The sequence below is a fragment of the Hyla sarda genome, chromosome 6, assembly GCF_029499605.1.
Source record: "Hyla sarda isolate aHylSar1 chromosome 6, aHylSar1.hap1, whole genome shotgun sequence".
Taxonomy (NCBI): Eukaryota; Metazoa; Chordata; class Amphibia; order Anura; family Hylidae; genus Hyla; species Hyla sarda.
The window spans coordinates 92,850,857-92,875,154 of record NC_079194.1 but is presented as its reverse complement, the minus strand read 5'-3'; the positions used below and the strand labels follow the sequence as shown (position 1 = coordinate 92,875,154).

At 42.5% G+C, this 24,298-nt stretch overlaps 2 protein-coding genes across 3 annotated transcripts in view; both read left to right on the top strand.

The window, feature by feature from the left end:
* Positions 1-19,146, top strand: LOC130277446 (ficolin-2-like). Its single transcript, XM_056528117.1, has 9 exons — positions 1-67; positions 4,311-4,424; positions 4,567-4,611; positions 6,444-6,479; positions 7,575-7,613; positions 8,783-8,910; positions 10,910-11,039; positions 11,485-11,619; positions 18,693-19,146. The coding sequence occupies exons 1-9, from the start codon at positions 1-3 to the stop codon at positions 18,938-18,940; spliced, it is 942 nt and encodes a 313-aa protein (XP_056384092.1). The 3' UTR covers positions 18,941-19,146.
* Positions 19,147-22,169: 3,023 nt separating this feature from the next.
* Positions 22,170-24,298, top strand: part of LOC130275887 (ficolin-2-like) — a 104,824-nt gene continuing 102,695 nt past the window's right edge. For both annotated transcript variants that reach the window (XM_056524489.1, XM_056524488.1), the window contains exon 1: positions 22,170-22,302. The gene's annotated coding sequence lies outside the window, so the exon portion shown is untranslated. The remainder of the gene's footprint in view (positions 22,303-24,298) is intronic.

Below are 24,298 nucleotides of genomic sequence, written 5' to 3'. Positions count from 1 at the left end.
ATGTGGGCTTTACTGGCTGCTGCTCTCTGCTTGGGATCCTCTGTTAGTGCTGAACACTCATGTCCCGGTGAGTAATCTCTGATCAGTAGATACGGACCTCAAATATGTATTGTAGACAATGTTCAGGAGCAGCGGTCTACTGCATAAATACTTGAAAACACATGAATATAATTACTAGTAGCACTGTATCATAGCACTCAGATCATATTAGTACACATATCTAGTATTGTCATATACCGGGGCCAGTTCTGCTGCTACTGAAGGAAGTGGTTGCCGTGTGGCTGCAGATTTGTCACTAATATGGTGAAATCCATTATGGATACAGTGAGTCAAAACATTTATCATTGTTGTCTTTAAAATGAGAGATGAGCGAACTTACAGTAAATTCGGTTCGTCACGAACTTCTCGGCTCGGCAGTTGATGCCTTTTCCTGCGTAAATTAGTTCAGCCTTCAGGTGCTCCGGTGGGCTGGAAAAGGTGGATACAGTCGTAGTAAAGAGTCTCCTAGGACTGTATCCACCTTTTTCAGCCCACCGGAGCACCTGAAAGCTGAACTAATTTATGCAGGATAAGTCATCAACTGCCGAGCCGAGAAGTTCGTGACAAATCGAATTTACTGTTAAGTTCGCTCATCTCTATTTAAAATATGTGTTTTGAAGTAATTTAAAGGAGTTGTGTAGTGAAAAATAACGTATCCACTATACAAAGGATAAGTTATAGATCGCGGAGGGTCCGAGCGCTGGGACCCCCCACGACCTCCTGACTGGGGCCCCGGCAGTCTGCTGGAAGGGGGTGTGCTGACCCGGGCATGGAGTGCCGGCCTACACGCTCTCTCCATGTTTCGTCCGGCACTCCGTAGAGGAGGTGTGTCAACCAGCTCACCGCCATATATGGACTTGTATAGGAAGACTTCAATAATTTGAAGGAAGCACGGAGTAGACATCCAACCGCATACTTGGAGTGAGCAATATTTGAAAAGAAGAAGAAAAAATCCAGCTCCCAAAGGAAAAATGAAAAGTCCAACGGCGTTTCTGCTATGCTTTTATCTTTTTGGTTTGCACTCATTTTTTTACATGTGAAATAAATTTTGGACTTTTCATTTTTCCTTTGGGAGCTGGATTTTTTCTCCTTCTTTTCAAGTATTTATCATAACATTGCTTGGGAGTTGATAAATTTGGCACATGTGCCGTATTTTTCGCCGTATAAGACGCACTTTTTCTTCCCCAAAACTGGGGGGAAAAAGTCGGTGCGTCTTATACGGTGAATACACCCTTATCGCGGCGGTCCCTGCGGCCATCAACGGCCGGGAACCGCGGCTAATACAGGACATCACCGATCGCGGTGATGCCCTGTATTAACCCTTCAGTCACGGCAATCAAAGCTGACCGCCGCGTCTGAAGGGAAAGTGACACTAACCCGACTGTTCAGTCGGGCTGTTCGGGACCACCGCGATTTCACCGCGGCGGTCCCGAGCAGCCCGACTGAATAGCCGGGTTAGTACTTACAGGACACCGGGAGGGACCTTACCTACCTCCTCGGTGTCTTCTCCATTCAGGGATCCCCTGTATGGCCGGCGCTCTCCTTCCTCGTCATCACGTCGTCGCGTACGTGCGTCGGCGTGTGTAACGACGTGATGATGCCGACGGAAAGCGAGGATACCCGGCCGGCAGCAGAGACGTTCTGGAGCGACGGGGACACGGCGACAGCGATGGAGCGACATCCAGGGCGGAGCGGCGGGGACACGTGAGTATTACCTCCTATGCAGTGGTCTTCAATCTGCGGACCTCCAGATGTTGCAAAACTACAACTCCCAGCATGCCCGGACAGCCAACGGCTGTCCGGGCATGCTGGGAGTTGTAGCTTTGCAACATCTGGAGGTCCGCAGGTTGAAGACCACTATTGGGTTCAAAATCTTTATTCTTTTAGATTTTGCACCTATAAAATTGGGTGCGTCTTATACACCGGTGCGTCCTATAGGGCGAAAAATACGGTAAGTAAGATATAAGTCGCTTCATAACACCACTTTGTATGATTCCTCTGTTAATAAACAAGGAGGAACAAAAGGGTAAAATAAAACTGGCTAGTCTTTATGGGGTTAAGATGGAAATGTTTCTTGTACATCTGAAGTTGTATGTTATAGTCTATATGGAGGAGCTGTATATCGTGCAGCTGGATTAACAAAATAGAAGCATAAATCACGACCACTGCTGACTAAACCTATAATCTTTGACAAGATTTAGCATATTTAGTGTAAATAATAGGATTCATATGAGCTGTGGCTGCTGTCCTGTCTGTTTATAGGTTCTGATGTGTTATCATTAAAGCAGATCTAAAACTATGTTCTTTTATAACCAATCTGGTCATTCTTAAATGTATCTAAAGGAAAAATAAAGTTATTTTGCTAAGTGTTATTTTAAAATACACTATCATCTTGTATATACAGTTCCAATGCAGCCCTATTTGTCGCTATGAATGTGGGGGGAGGTGTATATATGCACATTTGTGGGTACACATACATCCACTGAGTGATATCAAACATAATAAGGTAAAAAAATGAGTGCGTGTACCTGAAATTGTAATGGCAATGCATCTATGCATAGTCCTTCCTACCCTCCACAAGCTCCATAGTCTACTGTCCAGAGCCGGAGAGGTTTGCTATGGGGATTTGCTTCTACTCTGGACAATTCCTGACATGGACAGAGGTGTCAGCAGAGAGCACTGTGGTCAGACTGGAAAGAACTACATAACTTCCTCTGTAGCATACAGCAGCTGAGTACTGGAAGGATTAAGATTTTTAAATAATTTACAAATCGGTATAACTTTATGGCACCATTGATTTAAAAACATTTGTTTTCCACCGGAGAACCCCTTCAAGTCAACCCCTGAAACAATCCTGTAGCATTATGCCTCCTGCACCACAGTATTTGTGCTGATTTTATTGAGTGATAAGGTTTGGAACACATAAGTTATTGAGCAAAAAGCTGAAAGGTATAAAATTTAAGCTGAGCTGTGAATGGTTGTTATGGGCAAATTGTAGAGCAATAAAGGTCTGCTGGGAGACGTAGTCCTTCAGATGTTGTGACAGTGGGGTATAACTATCCTGGTGTTTCCTCTGAGATATGGTGTCTTTTGATCTCTGGACACTGAAACTTCTTGTGCAAATCCAATACAAGATAATTGTTGCAGCAAAGCATGGAATGTTACACCTTTTGGTGCAGCCCCATGAATATGAATGACCACGTTTTTGCCTGCGGTCGGGAAACCGCACACGGCCGAAAACGCAGCCGACCGGAGGCTGCGGTTCACTCCGGTCGGCTCATAGACATGCATTAAATACGGTTCCCGAATACGGCTGAGTGCGGGCGCCATGATTACCCCCCCGCCCCCCCTCCCCCCAGCCGTATACGGAACAGTAAGTAGAAAACGTGGTGTGAACCCAACCTAACTGAGGCTGAGGCATTATATACGAAGGGACATACACAGAAAACTTTTGATGACATGATAGCCCCCCAGCACTGAGTCCAAATATAGGCCACTGAAGAGAGTGTTTTCGGAGGGACACTCGTCCAGCATTAGGTTTCTCAAAGACTAAACCCCATCTTGGAGGTAAAGACTTTAAGCACTATGGGGGACATTTATCCGGGTATTTTTTGCTTTCTCCGGGTGCACAAAAAGTCGCACATGTGCCTTAGCACTTTTTTGTGCGACTTTTGTGGGTAAGCAAAAGTCAACAGCTGGAGGCACACTATGGGTTAGGTCACCGGTGGATCAGCAGCATAAAATACGCTACTGATCCGTTACGTTTGACCCTACCCTCAAAGTATTGTATGTGTTCCTTTATATCTAATAAAAGCACTGGCTTGTTTAGAACCTTCGTCTAGGGCTACATGGACAGTTAAGGTCCTGCCTAACATTTAACATGTACATTAGTGTAAGTGTAATTGTCTTTTTTCTAGACTGTGATCTTCAATAATATCTGTAATCGGGAATATAAACACTTTGGCCCAAATCAAACTTCTGTAATTTCTTGGCATCCCAGTACATGTGTTCTAGCTACCTACCCTAAGAAGTTGTTTTATGGCAATGAGAAAACTTTCTGCAAACCACTTAAATCTGTAAGGAGTACTGTAAGTAAAATATGGTGTCTCCTCCCTACAACTATTTTCCGTTATGTAAAAGACAAAATATCTCAAGTTTGTTCTTTTTTTAGAAGCTGTGGGAAACCATCTACAAAGACTTATTTGTAATAAACTGTCTACATTTATGGGAAGCGTACTGTACATCATTCTCATTCTTCTTCACGCTTACAGAAATAAAATATGTGGCAATTGGAGAAACTGATAAGCTGACAATCCTGCGAGGATGTCCTGGTCTGCCTGGAGCTCCTGGGCTAAAAGGAGAAGTTGGTTCATCAGGGGAGAAAGGTGAATATTTATTTTCATTACCTCTCTATGGGCAGTTTAACTTTCACTTATAAATAACTTATTTTGTAAAATAAGAGTAAGGATATGTGTGGGGTTATAACATAGACAGATAATAGATAAATAATTGTTGTGTTTGTTTTAGGACTTAAAGGAGACCCTGGAAAGGCCGGACCTGCAGGACAGCCAGGTTATCATTCAAATAACTGTTGTTTTTTGTAGTAGAAATAAAAATAAAAATGGTGCTAATAACTGATATGTAAATATGTGAAATATTTTTTTGTGCCACCACTTGTACTTTATAATGACAGCAATCATTTTACTAACAAAATTTACGGCGAAACCAGAAAAAAAATATTTGTGGGGCAAAATTGGAAACAAAAACGCCATTTTGTAAATTTTGGGGGCTTCCAATTCTATGCAGTACACTTGTCGGTAAAAATGACACCATATTTTTATTCTGTAGGTCCATACAGTTACAAGGATACCTAATTTATATAGGTTTGATTTTATTCAACTTCCTAAAAAAAATTATAATTACATACACCAAAATTAGTATGTGTAAAATTGTCATTTTCTGACCCCTATAACTTTTTATTTTTCCATATACAGGGATGTATGAGGACTCATTTTTTGCGCTGAAGTTTTTATCGGTACCATTTTTGTTTTGATGGGACCTTTTGATTGCTTTTATATACATTTTTTAGGGTATACAAATCGACCAAAAATACGCAATTTTGGACTTTAGAATTTTTTTTACATGTACACCATTAAAGGGGTAGTCCAGTGGTGAAAAACGTATCCCCTATCCTGAGGATAGGGGATAAGTTTGAGATCGCGGGGGGTCCGACCGCTGGGGCCCCCTGCGATCTCTCTGTAGGGGGCCCCGGCTCTCGGCCCAGATAGCGGGTGTCAACCCCCGCACGAAGCGGCGGCCGACACGCCCCCTCAATACATCTCTATGGCAGAGCCGGAGATTGCCGAAGGCAGCGCTTCGGCTCTGTCAGAGAGTTGTATTGAGGAGGCGTGTCAGCCGCCGCCTCGTGCGGAGGTCGACACGCCCCCTTCCCGCGGGCTGTCGGGGCTCCGTACAGGAGAACGCAGGGGGCCCCAGCTGTCGGACCCCCCGCGATCTGCAACTTATCCCCTATTCTTAGGATAGGGGATAAGTTGCTCACCACTGAGTCACCACTGGACTACTCCTTTAACTCTGAGGTTTAATTAACATTACACACACAGCGATACCATATATGTTTATTTTTATTATGGTTACATATTTTTTTATATGGAATTTGGGAAAAGGGGGGGTGATTCAAACTTTTAATATGGAAGTTTTTTTTTTTACTCTTTATTCAACTCTTTTTTTTAACCCCTTTAATCCCCTTAGGGGACTTTTAGGAGGAATCAGCAGATTCCTCATACAGATCAATGTGGTTCCATAGAACCACATTGATCTGTGTGCTCTGTGCTCGATTGATAAAGCCTGGTCGTGCCAGGCTTTATCATTGTCAGAGCCGCAGCAGCTAAAGGACGTGAGGTAAGCCCTTCGGCGATCCACCCTACTACACCACCAGGGAGCAGTTAAAGGTCCCTTTAGATGCCGCTGTCAGCGGCAATATAAAGGGTTAATAGCCGTGACAATAGCCGCATGTCGCTATTAATGGCAGCTCCCAGCTACAGAAATCAGCTGGGGGTTGGTATATGACGCAGGCTCGAGTCGGGAGCCCACGCCATACACTGCTTGCTGTCCCAGGACGAGCTAACTCGTCCTTAGACGTCAACCAGTTAAATAACTATATATATATATATATATATATATATATATATATACACATACACACACATAATCACTGTCACTTGTGGATTAATTCTGGAAATAAGAGCAATAAATTATATATATTGTGTGTGTGTATATATATTATTTTCCATGTGAGGACATCATTAATGCACTTGAACAATTCATATAACATTACGTAAACATGAACATACATCTGTTCTCACGACAATTATTTATCACTACAGGATCTGCTGGTTCTCCTGGATTACCGGGACTGAAAGGTGAGAGGACTAGTACAGACTAAATTCTAAAGAACAAATGGAGGCATTTATTATTGTCTTTAGAGCAGTTTTTGTGTGTAGATTTGATTCCATTTTGAGGCAGCGCTGCACCTTGGGCAATTTTTTGTAACTTTTTGGTTTACACCTTTTTTTTTAAAAGAGTGTACAGACCAGCTGTTATGGATTGGTTTTGTGCAGTGGTAATGAATTTGTCAACTGCAGCTTTAAAAAAAATAAAAAATAAATAAAGAGTTGTGAAAATACACTAAAAGGTTGCAAATCTACAGAAGCCCAGACTGTGAAGAGTGAAATTTCAGAAAATGTGTATCCTCCACAAAATTTATCAAATGCCCTGAGAGGCTGCGACCATTTAATACATTTGGTTGAGTCAAGGAAGAAACCCCCCCCCCCCCCCAAAAAAAAAAATTAACTAAATCACTCACATCTTAAATGCATCTTAAATGCTTAAATGCCCCCCAAAGTCCCATGGATTCATTGACGTCATTCAGGGTACAGACAGCTAGCGGAAAGGATGCAGATTTTCCGCAGCAGGAAATACACAGGTGCAGCTGTTTTGTGGATTTTATTTCCCCAAGGATGTAAATTTGGAAAATCCATAATAAATAAAAAGTTTAAATGCTTAGTTTTTTTTAAACCTGCATTACATCTTCACTGCAGCATATGGATAAGATATTTTCCATTCTCCTCCACTTTTCTGTGCTGCAACTGCAAATGCTCTTTTTTGCATGAAAATTCAGTGTGAAAAACCGGCAGTGAATTGGCTGTACCATCAAGAGTTAAAACATTCGTGCTAGAGAAGGAAAAACGTAGCATTTGCAAATAGCAACCAGTCATGTTGCAGCTTTATAAGACTCTAAAAAATCAGATCTATGTTATAGTAACTGCACCACTTTTTACCTATTTTTAGTTTATTTATTATTTTGGAAAAGTGTTTTTTTTGTTTGTTTGTTTTTATAAAGAAAAAAAAATTGTCATCAGTTTTTTGTTGTTTCTTTTACAGTTGTAGAAAAACTCTTCTGTGGCTATTTGCCATCATTTGTTGTTATATTTATTTTTTGACCTGTTTTATTTTAGGAGAGAAAGGGGAATCTATATTTTCAGGTCCAGCTTATGGTGAGTTTTAAAAGATATTACATTTGGATGCCATAAGGTTATGTTTATTCTTTGGCAGTGTCTTCTTTTATTAATGTTAATGTATTACATTTCATGACTACAGAATAAAGACATACTATTGCTTAAAGGGAACCAATCATCAGATTTTACCCTATATAACGCTTGGCAAAGCGTTATATAGGGTAAAATCTTTATTTTCACCATTCCCGGGTGATGCTCCTGCCACCAGGGATGGTGAAGATATGAAGTTATAAACTAGTCACCGCCACCGCCGTAAGTAGTCACCTGGGCGGGGAGCTCTTCTCACCTACTCCCGTTCTTCGGCCGGGAGCGACACCCCCTCTGCTTGATTGATGGGCCGCGTCATTGTTCTGCTCACTGAGCAGACGGAGCAGAGCGATGACGCTGCCCATCAATCAAGCGGAGGGGGCGTCGCTCCCGGATGAAGAACGGGAGTAGATGAGAAGAGCTCCCCGCCCAGGTGACTACTTACGGCGGTGGCGGTGACTAGTTTATAACTTCATATCTTCACCATCCCTGGGGGCAGGAGCGTCCCCCGGGAATGGTGAAAATAAAGTTTTTACCCTATATAACGCTTTGCCAAGCATTATATAGGGTAAAATCTGATGATTGGTTCCCTTTAAATGTCTGGGAGAAGCCTCCTGTTGCCAGTAAACTTGTGTGTATGGCGCCCTTCAGTCTGGGTCTTCGAATTTACCCTACCTCAGAATAAATCTAGGCAGAGACCACCCCTTTTTGAACAGTAGTCTAGCCAAAATGTATTTAAATTATACTTAACTGAGCTCAGCACCACTATCACTATCCTATGCTGCCTTTTCCAGCAAAACTTCCCATCACTGTGCTGAGTTCCTCCTATGTTATACTGGGCAGATTGTTACTACCACTGCAAGGTCAACAGGAGAGATCTGCTCTATAAATACATTGTACAAAATAATACCAATATATTGATACATTTGCAGTTGTCTAAAAAAAAATCTAAGTACACAACATTTTGGATGTTTTACAATTGTAATTTGGAGGTTACATTACATTGTAAACAAGTTTTGTTTTGTTGTTTTAAACTGTTTTTTTTTTTTAGACTATATACATTGGTACATTGTATCAAGATGCTTATTTGGCAGGACCACAACAACTTCTATTTCTTACAGCTCCTCGAAATTGCAAGGAACTACGGGAGCAAGGGACTTACCTCAGTGGGTGGTACAAAGTATATCCAGATGGAGAGAATCCTCTTACAGTCTTGTGTGACATGGATACAGATGGAGGAGGATGGATTGTAAGTGACAAAACAGCTTTTGTCATTTCTTAAAGGGACCCACTGTCTAAAAGCACCTACTGTATCCCGGAAGGTCCCTGTCAATCCAGAGATTCACAGGATTTTCTTGCAGGTGACTCCAATAGACTGGCTGCATGTTCAGATCTCTGGCAGTGGTTGTCATGATTTATCCAGGAACCTGTACAGAAAATAATTCTCTGCACACACAAGTAATATATTCAGCCATCTAAATATGGGATTATTCTTATATAGGAATTCACTAGACATGTAATTGTAAGAGGACTGGCAGACCCTTACTACCAAGGGCGGATTATGTCTTAATTATTGTTTTTTTTGGGCCTACTGATGACCTAAGTATCCAGTTAAGTTACCTCATTGGGCCCAAATTAGTCTTGGTTTCTGAAGTCAATGGCATTGCTAATTATTATATGTGGTCACCATACTATATGTATTTATATGCTCTTAAATAATAGGAACAGGCCATCAATGTTAACCCCTTAAGGACACATGACGTACTGGAACGTCATGTGTCCACTCCCGATCTATAATGCGGGGCCACGGTCGGGACCCGTGGCTAATAGCGCGCGGCATTAATCGCTGTGCTGCGTGCTATTAACCCTTTAGACGCGGCATTCAAAGTTGAACGCCGCGTCTAAAGTGAAACTGAAAGCATGCCGGTTAGCTCAGTGGGCTGTTCGGGATAGCCGTGGCAAAATCGCGGCATCCCGAACAGCTTACAGGACAGCGGGAGGGCCCCTACCTGCCTCCTCGCTGTCCGATCGCCGAATGACTGCTCAGTGCCTGAGATCCAGGCATGAGCAGTCAAACGACAGAATCATCGATCACTGGTTTCCTATGAGAAACCAATGATCAATGATAAAGATCAGTGTGTGCAGTGTTATAGGTCCCTATGGGAGCTGTAACACTGCAAAAAAAAAAAAGTGAATAAACATCATTTAACACCTCCCCTATGAAAAGTTTGAATCACCCCCCTTTTCCCATAAAAAAAAAACTGTGTAACTAAAAATAAACATATACGGTATTGCCGCGTGCGAAAATGTCCGAATTATAAAAATATATTGTTAATTAAACCACACGGTCAATGGCGTGCGCGCAAAAAAATTCCAAAGTCCAAAATAGTGCATTTTTGGTCACTTTTTATATAATGAAAAAATGAATAAAAAGCGATCAATAAGTCCCATCAATGCAAAAATGGTACCGTTAAAAACTTCAGATCACGGCGCAAAAAATTAGCCCTCATACCGCCCCATACACGGAAAGATAAAGTTATAGGGGTCAGAAATGACAATTTTAAATGAATTAATTTTCCTACATGAAGTTATGATTTTTTCCAGAAGTATGACAAAATCAAACCTATACAAGTACGGTATCATTTTAACCGTATGGACCTACAGAATAAATATCAGGTGTCATTTTTACCAAAAGCCCCGAAAAGTTACTAAATGGTTTTTTTTTTTACCAATTTTGTCTCACAATGATTTTTTTTCCGTTTCCCTGTAGATTTTTGGGCACAATGACTGATGTCATTGCAAAGTAGAATTGGTGGCGAAAAAAATAAGCCATAATATGGATTTTAGGTGCATAATTGAAAGAGTTATGATTTTTTAAAGGCAAGGAGCAAAAAACGAAAATGAAAAAACTGAAAACCCCCCGGTCCTTAAGGGGTTAAAAGCCATTTAACAGCCTAGTTTGTAGCTTTTACTAATTACAATTTTTCCTTTGTTTCCAGCACAATTTTTTTTTGTATTTTAAAAGTTTTATCTACTCATCATCTTAAAAAACACCCTCCAATCCCACTGAAATGACAGACAATCGTCTAAAGAGTTGTTGTGAACTACAATGCGCACTATTTTCCAAGAGGCTCTATGAACCACTTAGGGCATTGCTGATGACTTTTCCTATCTGTTACTTTTAAAATAACTGTTAATTATCTTCTATTATCTATGATATTTTTATTCTTTTTTTTTTCAATCTTTAGGTTTTCCAGAGACGGTATGATGGCAGTGTGAATTTTTTCAGAGAGTGGAATGACTACAAGCAGGGGTTTGGTAACCAGCTTAGTGAGTTCTGGCTGGGAAATGAAAATATTCACCGCCTTACATCTACAGGTAACTCTTCGTTCACTCTTTTGGGTCATCGTAAGGGTACATTCACTCTGAGTGAAGTACAGAATTTCTTTGCTGACTTCTCCATGCAAAACCCATATCACACAAGTAATTTGAGTCAGATTCAAGCAGAGTTTCAATTTGGAAATTCACTTTGAATCCTCTTAAAATGAAAGCCATATTGTTGTCAGTGGAGTTCCTGATAAGCATTATTTTCTGCTTCAAGAATGGACATGTCAAGAAGATAATCCTCGTCAGGAACTTCCATTATTATTAATGGGGCTTTGATTCCACAAGGAATGTGGAAAATCTGCTTGGATCTGCCTCAATACTGTGGACAACTGTCCTAAAGTGTCCTTAAGAACTGCAGATCACTATACATACAACTCTCAAAAGATAACCTAGCAGAGAAGGTATGCACTGACTTTGTATATGTTTAACATTTTAGGAACCCATACACTTCGAATAGATCTGACAGATTTTGAACATAACTACAGTTTTGCCACCTATGCTTCATTTGCCCTATCAGGAGAAAGCAACAATTATACGCTGAATGTTGGCCCATCCACTGGAGGCACTGCAGGTAATGTTGACTGGTAGTTGTAATATAGTGTAGTTCAATGAGAGGAATAAGAGGTAGCTTCATGTGTGAGGTTCCGAAGTCTAGAGGAACAAAAAGCATGTACCTGGTGTGCATGAAGTAGGTGTGACTGGGGAAGATTTAAAACGGCAATGATATCTCTAGGTGCTAACCACCTACAAGTGTCCCTATTCATAAGTGTTCCCATCGAGGTCCCACCCTTTGCCTCCCACTGGCATAACCAGGAGGAGGAACAACCCTGAGGGAATTCTGGGTGATCGCTAAGGGAAATGTGCTTTAAAAGAAGGAAGGGAAGGCCAAAAATCTTCCGTACCTCCTTCCAGGATATAATCGTGTCCCTGAGCAATATCGAACCTCTGGTGATAATTTTTCAAAGGACGTGTGTAGCAGTGCAGGAAGACACCATGGCGCAGCCAGTTCCTTCTCGATCCTCAGGTTAGAGAAATAGGTAGAACCAAAGATCCAGGCCATTACATGGTAAAATAAACATGCCAAATTGTAACCTCTGATAATTGGGAAGTTGACTCCCCCCTCTGCCCTACATAGCATAAGCTTCTGTAAAGCTATGTGTGGGCGTTTGCTCTGCCACAGGAAGTGTGTAAAGGTGGAATGTAGACGACGAACAGGAAGGGAGGAAGGGTTTGAAGGGGATATAGCAGGCGAGGGAAACTAATCATCTTGACGAGATGGCAACAACCCAGAAAGGAGAGCGGCAGGTTCTCACATTTTTTTCAATTCCGCAGAAATTCGCCGGAAGAGAGGGACATAGTTGAGTGAGTAAAGTGTCTCATGTGTGCGACCTATGTGAATGCCCAGGTATGTGATGGAGGAGGTGGATAACCTCACCCCCATATCCCCCGCAGTAGACTGCCACCTAAGTGAGGCAGAACCCAAGGGCAGCAACACACTCTTTGAAGCGTTGATCTTATATCCCATAAATTTCCCCACCACTGAGAAAAACTCAATAATTTTAGGGACAGCAATTCTCACTAACATAAAGTATGTCGTCTGCAAACATGGATAACTTAAGTTCCTGTGAACCTTCCATAATACCCCTATATAAATCCGATGTGAGCAAGGAACGCGCCAATGGTTCAATCGCCAGGTGAGAAGGGACAGCCTTGGTGCGTACCTTTCAGTAGAGTGAGGGGAAGGGAAAGAATACCCGGGGTATAGACTCTAGCCGTAAGACCATGATAGAGACCCAATATAACGGAGCTAAAGTGACCTGTGACCCCGAACTTGTTCAGCACAAGCCTCAACCAGTCTCACAGAACATTATCAAAGGCTTTTTCAGCATCAAGGGTAGAGCATCGGTTGAGACCGGTGTCAGACACTATCCATGGCCGCCAGGACTTTGGGGATGTTTGTGACCGCTGAGCGCGTTTTTATAAAGCCCACATGATGTTCTCCGAGAGAGAGAGGGTATGGACTTGGCTAGGCTGTCTGCCAGATCTTCGAGAGCAATTTCACGTCCTGGTTGATCGGCGAAATGGGTCTGTAAGAGTTAGGATCTAAAGGGTCTTTACCCAGTTTGGGAATGACTTTAATATAAGCTCATTTAGCCGAGGACGACAAATGGCCCGTGCTGAGGACATTATTAACATAGGCGGTCAAGGTGGGAGTAACTTGGTCTACTAGGGTCTTATAAAACTCGCTCGAATACCCATCTGGCCCCGCTGCTTTTCTATTCGTTTGGGACTTAATAGCCGACTGAACTTCCTCCCCCGTCACCACTGCATTCAGCTCCTGGTGCTGGACAGGAGGGAGAGGCCTTCCAGAAACTGAGCCCCCTCTGTGGAAGGAGTGGAAGGCATGGAATATAGCTCAGCATAATAGGAGCTCAACACACTATTGACCGAGCGAGGATAATTCCGGATTCGATCCTGAGAGTCTTTCAGTGTTAATACATGAGCCGATGCAAAGGCTTCTTTAGCCAGTCTGGCCAAAAGACGGCCAGACTTATTGCCATGTTTAAATAACTCTAGTTCAAAATGGGATCTATATATGCGTTCCCTTCTATCCAGCCAAAGTTCATAGGATGCCTTTGCTTCCTGCCAAAGGAGTTTATGGGTCGGAGTGGGGGGAGTCAACAAAGCGGGAGTAGGCTGCTGTGAGGGTCGCGCTAGCCGTGGCATGTCCTTCCTGTGTTTATCGTTTGATGGAACTGTGGTACGCCATGATCTTACCCCTAAGAACTGCTTTTGCTGTTTCCCAATATAGTGTGGAGTCATCTACGTGTGCTGCATCGTCGGTCTTGAATTCCAACCCTCCCCCCCACAGAAGGTCTAAAAATGCCTCGTCCTTCATCAAGTAGGACGGAAATCTCCATAGGTAGTCAGATCCTCTGGGGCACGATGTCAAGAGTTCCAAGACAACCGGGGAATGATCCAAAAGAACCATGTCCTGGAAGTCCACTGTGCCCAAACGAGTACATAACAGGGGACTGACCAGGAAATAGTCAATACGGGACCATGAGCAATGTGTGTGCGAGAAATTTGTGTACTCACGCCACTCTGGGTGGAGATGACGCCAAGCTTTCTGCAAACCTGTGAGATAGAAAAGGGGGTCCTGCCAATCTGGCTAAGGAAGCAAAAAAATAATGATTATCGCCATTTGGGGCAGAAACATTAAAAACATCATATGTCTGTCCACAATGTTCTAATTGAAGATGGGATAAGCGCTCTCAGTGTCATGGTCATGGGAGAGTATGCGGTGGGCGAAGGATGTGTGAATTAACATCAGGACTCCAGATTTACCATGAACTGAAGGGGAGCTCACAATCCTGCCAACCCCCAATTTCTGGATCCTCTGAAAGTCACTCTCTGTGAGATGCGTCTCCTGAAGGAAAACCACATCAGGTCGCAGACATTTCAGAAAACGCAGAATGGACATCCTTTTCTGGGGGGAGCACAACCCTTTTACATTCCAAGAGATCACTCTAAACATCACTCATATAGACCCCCATAATAAAGAGGGGGAGGAGAAGAAACTTGCATGAGACAATAGGATGAAGGAGAGGGAGGAAGCAGGAGACTAAAAACTAACAGTGGAAGAGGGGATAAAAAGGGTTGGCAGGCACCAGATGAAAACACATGGAGCATGGTCTCTCTCCAGGCATGAAAGAGGATGGCCATGGGGTACCCTACAGTGAAAGGCATGGCAGAATGAGAAGGCACAGACAAAACAAACAGGAAAAACAAAGACAAATAACGGAACAAAACATAGGAGCCCAGAACAATGCAGCGCCCAGTGCGGAATATAGGCAGCTGCAAATTGGGTTGAGGACTTCACTTTTTTCGAACATGTGTAGACACATGGGCCCCACCCTCGCACCCCCTTTGGGCAGCAAAATTAGGCTAGGGCAAGTCATAAACAGAGGGGAATTGTACCCGCCCCAGGAGCCCTATAAGGAAAGAAAAAGCTACGTCAGCTCCCGCTACTTATAACAAAATACAAGTTATAAAACATGGTGCAGATAACGATCTAGGCCCCCATTAGGAGATGGGGTATCAGAAAAACAGAAAAACAGACAAAACAGCAGTATGCAATACTCAGTCCAGGGAGGAGGATCTGTTGCTACGACTTCTGCTGCGTCTCCCCACAGATTTCCTGAGCTTCCTTGACTCTCCTGGTGAGTGCGTTCGATCATCTCTGCGTCTGAGAGGTCTGGAAGTGGCATCAGGTCATTCCCTAGGAGATCGTGAGCAATGTGGAGGGGATCGAGAAGGTCTCACTGAGGTTGCCAGAAAATCCTCCGCTGCTTGAGTTGTGTAAGAAGTGAAAGTCCCGTCTGTAGGGAAAACCTTTAGGGTCGCTGGGTATTGGAGCTGGAAGCGTCATTTGGCCTTATAAAGTTCCATGTAGCTGTGGTGGATGCTGGGTGAATGGCAGGACCACACGTGTTGCAGTGTGAGTGGTGGGATCTGATGTTATTAACCCCGGGGGGTCGGATGGTATTAACCCCTGTGTGTTTGTGACACCAGTGCGGTTTTTGGGTTCCGGAGCATCACACGCTGCATTCTCCGCTATCCCATGGGCTAGTAGTGAATAAAGAGTCCACAACCAGTTATGGTCGAATGGAGGCTTTACTGAATAGAAGACAGGTGTAATTATCTTCACAACTAAGGCCAGATTTCCCAGAGAGGTGGCCAGGACCCAGAGTACTTGACTTGACTATGTGCGGGACTTGACTAGGTGTAGTGACAGCAGACAGACTTGTAGACTTACTGGAGAGACTTGTCGCTTTTTGGGGTACTCCAGATGCTGAACATTTGTCCTGAGATCTCTGGTAGCTGCTTCAGCAAAGACTTGTTCTCAGATCAGATGGTAGGGTCTAGAGAGAAATTGTAATGGCCGCCCCTTTATATAGTGGAGGGCTGGACTAAAGCCCATTGGTCAAGCTGTGGGTCATAGGTTAAAGCTGGTGCTCTCTGGGAGTACATGTGACAACAGATTAGGTGATTTAACATAACATGTGACCAACTTACATACAGGTCCTTTAGACCTCCCACAGGTCCTTGACACTATCTAGACATTGTCTATCCATTAAAGGAACATACACACATTTATTAACCACTTAAGGACACAGAGTTTTTCAGTTTTTGCATTTTCGCTTTTTCCTCCTTACCTTTTAAAAATCATATCCTTTCAATTTTCCACCTAAAAATCCATATTATGGCTCATTTTTTGCATCACCAATTCTAATTTGCAGCGATATTTTTCATTTTACCCAAAAATCCACGGCAAAATGGAAAAAATAATCATTGTGCGACAAAATCGAACAAAAAATGCCATTTTGTAACTTTTGGGGGCTTCCGTTTCTACACAGTGCATATTTCGGTAAAAATGACACCTTATTATTCTGTAGGTCCATACGGTTAAAATGATACCCTACTTATACAGTTTTAATTTTGTCGTACTTCTGGAAAAAATCATAACTACATGCAGGAAAATTTATATGTTTAAAAATGGCCTCTTCTGACCCCTATAACTTTTTTATTTTTCCACTTACAGGGCGGTATGAGAGCTCTGAAGTTTTTATCGGTACCATTTTTGTTTTGATAGGACTTTTTGATCACTTTTTATTCATTTTTTTAATGGTATAAAACATGACCAAAAATAAGCTTTTTTGGACTTTGGAATTTTTTTTACGTGTACGCCATTGACCGTGCGGTTTAATTAACGATATATTTTTATAGTTCGAACATTTACACATGCGGCAATACCACATATGTTTATTTTTATTTTTATTTACACTGTTTTATTTTTGAATAGGAAAAGGGGGGTGATTCAAACTTTTATTAGAGAAGGGGTTAAATGATCTTTATTAACACTTTTATTTTAACTTTTTTTTTTTTTTGCAATGTTATAGCTCCCATAGGGACCTATAACACTGCACACACTGATCTTTTACACAGATCACTGGCGTGTATTAACACGCCTGCGATCACTGTTATCGGTGCTTGACTGCTCCTGCTTGGATCTCAGGCACGGAGCAGTCATTCGCCGATCGGACACCGAGGAGGCAGGTAAGGTACCTCCCGGTGTCCTGTAAGCGTTTTTTGGGACATCGCGGTGGTCCCGAACAGCCCGACTGAGCAGCTGGGATATTTTCCCTTTCGCTTCAGACGCGGCGGTCAGCTTTGATCGTCGCATCTGAAGGGTTAATACAGGGCATCACCCCGATCGGTGATGTCCTGTATTAGCCGCGGGTCCCGGCCGTTGATCGCCACCGGGAACGACCCAATATGACGCGAGGTCACCGCGTGACCCCGCGGCACATCGCGGGAGCCGGCGGAGGACGTAAATATATATCCTTCGTTGATAAGGGGTTAAACCAACAGGAGAACAAGGGGAGACCCTGCAGGGCAGCCCCCAGGTCACTGAGGGACTCAACCTGACAGGGCCGACAGGTAGTACAGGACCGTGTACCTGTACTGGGGCATCACATAGACCTTACTGTAAGCCCATCTGCGCTTGGCCACTTCAGTGGAAAAATCCTCGAAGATCAGTATCTTCTTATTGCGTAAGGTCAGTGGTGAAGTGTGCCTGTGAAAGGCCTTCAAGATCTCCAGCTTGCTGTTGTAATCAAGTAGCTTAAAGATTACTTGTCGGAGTCGGGCGTCTGCTCCAGCGCGTGATTGTGAGCGCTCTGACGCCAACAGACCCAGTCGATGATCTCTTTCAACTCGACATTTGTGTGGAAGTCCCAGAGCTTTTTGCAAGTCACTTTCACAAAAAGCCTGAAGATCTGAGGAAGAGATTCACTAACTCCCACCATGCGCAGGTTATTGCGACGGGAGCGGTTTTCCAAGTCCTCAAGTTTTTCGCTGACATAGCACAGATCTGTTTCGGTCTTTCTCAAACGGGCAGCCAGACCGCTGTGAGTCAGTGATTCATAATGCAATGATTCTCTCTTCAGCCTCACCCAGTCTACCAGACTGAGCGAGCAGGTCATTCCGGAGTCAGCATGGAACTCATTGTGTTCTCCATCGTCTGCTGTATGGTAGGAGTTATCAATTTGACCAAAGCTGCTGCAAGGGACTGGAGGTCCATTGGGGGTAGTTAGAGAGATTTCTGTAGCTGCCACCTGTGCTAGGTGTTATGGAACTGTTGAGATCTGTTTCAGAGCATCATCAGGGGAGAATAATAGCTGTCTCCCCACAACTTCCATGGCTGCTGGCGGGTTCTGGGTGGCAGACAGCAGGGACTGAGCAGGTGCAGGCGTAGAGGACACTGCAGCCTCTGAGGTGCCCTGGCATGGGGTCCCCTTAGTCAGGAAGCAGTCCATAGAGTATAGATGTACTCCCAGGGCAGGGAAAGGAGGATGCAGCTGTCTGTGGAGCAGAGAGGGGAGTAATAGTGTATGCGGTAAGGAAGGACCCTGTGCCAGCAGGGGGGGGGGGGGGGGAATACAATCTGCAGTTAAATTGCACACTGACGCAGCTTATGTCTGCACTCACAGTAAAACCCCATGCCAGTGTGTTTTGCAGCTGCTATGTATTGCCCTATCCTTCGAGAAAAACTTTAATAATTTTTTTTTTTGCACGCAGGTGACGGTCTCGTTTATCACAATGGGCGCCCCTTCACAACCAAAGACAAAGACAATGATGCTTATCCAGATAATTGTGCAGTAAGCTTTAAAGGTGCTTGGTGGTATGGAGCATGTCATAATTCCAATCTCAATGGGCAGTATCTGAGAGGAACACATGCCAGCTATGCCGATGGAGTCAATTGGGAATTTGGAAAAGGGCAGCATTATTCCTATAAAATGACTGAAATGAAGTTCAGGCCAGTTTAATATGTATTTTTTTTATAGTTTCAAAGTAGCCAATTTTGGGGGGCCTTCAAGAATTTTACTAGAGAGTGACTACATATTACCAAAGACATCACAATAATGAAGTTGTTTAAAATGTATGAGGGTGTACCCCACATTTCACAGAATAATCTATGATATGACACATTTGTATTTGTAACCTCATGTGTTATGTATAACCATATACAATAAATGCTTTCTACTGTATTGTCCTGTGTTCTCTTTGACTACCAACCAAATGGCCTTACCCTTTTATACAGAAACCTGCTCATCTCTATATAAGTGAGTCAGTTAATAGCGGTATTCTGGGATTATTTTTTTATTTGACTATGCTACAGGGGCTGTAAACTTAGTATTGTTCATAATATAGTGCCTGTACCTGTGTTTAATGGCTGTCCTTCTAATTCTTATGTGACATTTGCCCTAATGTTTATTTTTAGCAGCATACAAAATGAGTACTGTTTTTTCCGAGGTTGCAGTGTAGCCCAAGACATTACATCACTAGTCAGATGATGAAAGGGAGTGTGTCTGAGCATCAATGGGTGGAGCGACCGCTGGGTGGGAGGGAGATCATTCTTTATGGGGCTGCAGGGAATTGTGATTTCAATCAAAGCATGTATGGAAGAGTGCTTAACTGTGCTGCAATGGGTGGGGAGACTGATGTTTGGGAGGGATAAAAGTGACCTCACACTTACAAACAAGGGATCTCCAACAGATGGGAGGGAGATCATTCTCTATGGGGCTGCAGGGAACTGTGGTTTCAATCAAAGCATGTATGGAAGAGTGCTTAACTGTGCTGCAATGGGTGGGGAGACTGATGTTTGGGAGGGATAAAAGTGACCTCACACTTACAAACAAGGGATCTCCAACAGGAAATAGCTTTTCACAAAAAGAAAACAGCAGTGTTATAGTGGACTCACAACACTTAGCCCCAAGACAAGCACAGATCCATTCTAAGCATGTCCATTACTGTCTGGCACGTACATACTAAATTCACCTTATGTTGGATAACCCCATTAATGTTAGGGTCCCATCTGATATAAGGCCACCACCGTGCTTATGACAGTGATTATGGCATTTGATGTTAGTAATGTTTTTCAAAATAATAATATATACAAGCAAGGGCTATCGTGGTTAGATCATGAAGCTGCTATGAAGTCTTTGGACAAAGGGGACTCGGGCCTTTTTATCCTGGGATTCCTTTGTCACTGACTATAGTAGTCCTCACTGTACAACTGCATTTAACCTCTAAGGTGCTGAGTGCCGGCACAAGGAATACACACCAGACAGAATGTTGGTATCATATCTCCTTATACTGGTATCATATACTACCTAAAGAGCTGCCCAAGGAGTTCTGTTTAATTACACGGAAGTACATTGTTTTTACATTTGATAAAAAGGGAGGTTTAGTTATGACGTCAAAATCTTCTCGTTACATTTTGATTAGTTATTTGAGCTTAGTTATTTGATTGGTTATTTGAGCATTATATCTGTATATATTAGCATATTTAGCATCCATTTCTTTCTTGGCCAAAGTTCATTTATGCGGCCCTCTCGCTCTCATACTGGAAAATCCCAGATCCTTGTCCTTCTATACAATCTGTATCCTCTTCAAATATTTTGTCTTCTGAAGTTTCATCTTGGACCTTCTGGCATCATTTCAAGGTCTTTTTCTTAGTCACGAGCAGATTGCAAGCTGATTTATGGGTAAAGGGTAGTTTAACAAATATCTTTTTCCAGCATCAGCAATGGCATGTTAGTATTAATATATTGATCAGTCATCAGAAACATAAGGGTCATCCTTATCAATAACATCCAAATGCACATCGTTGAGGAGGCACAGGGGACTGGGGACCCCCATTCTGCTATCTCAACTATCTTGTGGATCACCTATCTTTTTAGAATTAAGACGCCAAGGCCAACAGCTGATTTTGCAAGGAGGAGCTGTGTTTGTCCATGCACTGGTGCTCACCCTCATCTTGACTCCTCAGCTCCTTCTCACCACTAGGGGCATTGCTCAGGGGATTGCTGACAAATTGTAACTTTGGGGGCGGGGGCAAACACACAGTTGTGGGACAGCTATTTAACTCCACCTACCCATACGGCCCGCCCTTCCCACAACAGTACTGATAGGGTAGATAACAAATAGACAGAAATATATATATATATATATATATATATATATATATATATATATAAACAGTAGTAGGTAGGCAGCACACCAAACTTGAGAGTAGTGAAGCAGCGGGGTACAGGTAAGGAATACAGTCCCAGTCACAGGCTGTATATAGAGATCCACAGCAAAAATCCAGCAGCACACCCAAATGTAAGTAAAACACCAACAGTGCTTTATTGACCCACTGACGTTTCGGCAGTATCACACCGCCATTATCGAGCATTATCAAAGCATTATCAAATAGACAGAAATATATATATATATATATATATATATATATATAGCAAGGCAGGGTGAGCGGTACATCAGTCCAGGCAAAAAGATAGGTGCAAGCAGTCTTGTAGCTCAGGTCAGGAGCCCTCACCAATCCACAAAATAAAGTTTGACCGCAGCACACAAAGTACAATGAAGTAGTGGTAGCTTTATTCCATACCAAGTGGAGCAACGTTTCAGCCGCCATGCAGCCTTTCTCAAGTAACACTGTATCTAAAAAATAGGTGTTTCTATCTACTTTGATATTGAAATGAGGGATGGAAATTCAAGTGGGAATTGAGTTTATTAAGACCACACAGGTATAAAATACAATGACATGAAGTCATAGGACACAGGTTGGGATTTACTCTAAAAAACTCAATATATTGTTTAAATCCGATTACATCGATAAAACTGAACTGGTGCATAACTAAAAATATACGTACATATACATTATATATATATATATATATATATATATATATATATATATATATATATATATATATATATATATAGTCTGTAATCCAAAATAACATATGCTGGTAGTGGTGACAATCTAATGTGACCAATAATATGGAAACCAATAGAGCAGTGCAGAATGAATAGTTGTGATCCCTCTTCTTTTCACACAATTTCTTTAAAGTTCAGTTGATTGCGCGGGTTGTAGTAGGAGTTAGGTTGCGTGACATGTAACTGTTTTGTCAGTCATAATTAGCCAATAGCGCATTGAAGCGTCATGGTAGTGGTCACATGACAATATCATCCATTCACACTACAGGACGTCACGGACGGAGTCACATGACCTGTTGATCATGTGACAACCCAGGAAGTGCGGCATCTTACAGCGCCGCTGACAAAAAAGAGGTCAGAGATCAAAAGGAAACAAAGCAATATGAGGTGCCGACGCACAAATGTGGTAAGCTTTGACCTTTTAGATTGATGGCTCTAATTGAAGATATGAATTGACTAACTCTTAATGGCGGAAATGATTAGTAGCTTAGTTCATAACATAGTAACATAGTTCAATGGTTGAAAAAAGACCAGAGTCCATCAAGTTCAACCAAACGATTGGAGGACCAAACGTGAGGAGGGGCCACTATAGTCTATATAAGTTCCAACAAAAGGTCCCCACGTGCCATATGCCTCAGATACCCCTGATGACTGGTGTCACGAGACATGTAGGGGAGGCAGTGCATTCACAGTTTTAATATTAGCAAAGTGTTCACCAATGAGGTCTCCTTATAAGTTTGTGATTTTTTAAATAACCTATATTAAAAGTGAAGTTTTAAGGGAGGGTGCATTTTAAGGGGTCTTATACCCTCACCTGGAACTGTTTCTAGGTGTGGGGTTTAGTTGTTATTGTATGTTCTTATGTTTTGGCACCTCAACTTTTGAAAATTTTGCAAACCTTAGCATGATACCTGAAAAACAACCTAATAATAAAAAATAGGAAAAATGGATCAAATTTTAACATTTTAAAAAAGATAAAATTTTTCTGACACGTTGCTTTAATTCCTGTGAACCACCTACAGGGTTAACACTGTTTCTTTATTCTGTTGTGAATCCTTTTTAGGGGTGTAGCATGCAGAGCGTGTAGCGTCTGGAAATGAACTAGTTCCTTAAAAATAAAAAAATAAATTATTGAAAATTAGCTGCTAAATTTCTACTCCCTGTAACAACCTAAAAAAGTAAAAGGAAGTTTAACAAATAATGCCAACATAAAGTAGACATAAAGTAAATATATATTATTATTAGCTTATTTATGTGGTGTGACTATCTTTCTTAAATGCGGAGCATGTCAAATTTGGAAAAATTATATATATTTTTTTTTTAATTGCCAACTTTAGGAGTTTTTCATAAGTGATAAGGTATTAACCACATTTTACCACTAAGATAAAGTACAAAAGTGGCATGAAATGAAAAAAAAAAAAAATACATTTCTGAATTACTTAACCACTTAAGGACGCAACCCATTTTGACTTTAAGGACGCAGTCGTTTTTTGCAAATCTGACTACTGTCACTTTAAGCATTAATAACTCTGGGATGCTTTAACTTATGAATTTGATTTCGAGATTGCTTTTTGTGACATAGTCTACTTTACGTTAGTGTAAATTTTGCATAATTTCTTTGTGAAAAATTCCAAAATTTCATGAAAAAGTTTAAAATTTAGCATTTTTCGAACTTTGAAACTCTCTGCTTTTAAGGAAAATGGACATGCCAAATAAATTATATATTGATTCACATATACAATATGTCTAATTTATGTTGACCTCATAAAGTTGACATGTTCTTACTTTTTGAACCCATTAGAGCCTGGGTTCTCAACCCGTGGTACACGTACCCCAAGGGGTACGCCACGGGTTGAGCGGGGGTAAGCGAAAGCGCTGTCAAATACCGGCCATGCAATGGCCAGTATTTGACAGAGCACATTTTTTATTAGCCACGGCAGCTCACTGTATAGTAGCACGGCCCAAGCTGCGGCCGCGGCTACTGTGAGTGAGCTGCCTGGTTGCCGGGGAGACGTGTGACCTCCCCTTACGTTGCGCGGAGTTGCCGCACAATGCAGGAGGACGTCATACGTCAGTGCGGTCCCGCCGAACGGGTCGCACTGCATCAAGTGGCAGCGAACAGGGTCCCGCCGGAGGCCAGGTAATACGAAAAAAGAAAGTTAACAACTGTGCGGGCCAGAGGGGGGAAGTGTATTGGACAGGGGGAAGTGTATTGGAGGAGGGGGGGGAAGTGTATTGGACGAGGTGGGGGGAAGTGTATTGGAGGGGGGGGAAGTGTATTGGAGGGGGGGGAAGTGTATTGGAGGGGGGAAGTGTATTGGAGGGGGGAAGTGTATTGGAGGGGGGAAGTGTATTGGAGGGGGGGGAAGTATATTGGAGGGGGGGGGGGGAGTGTATTGGAG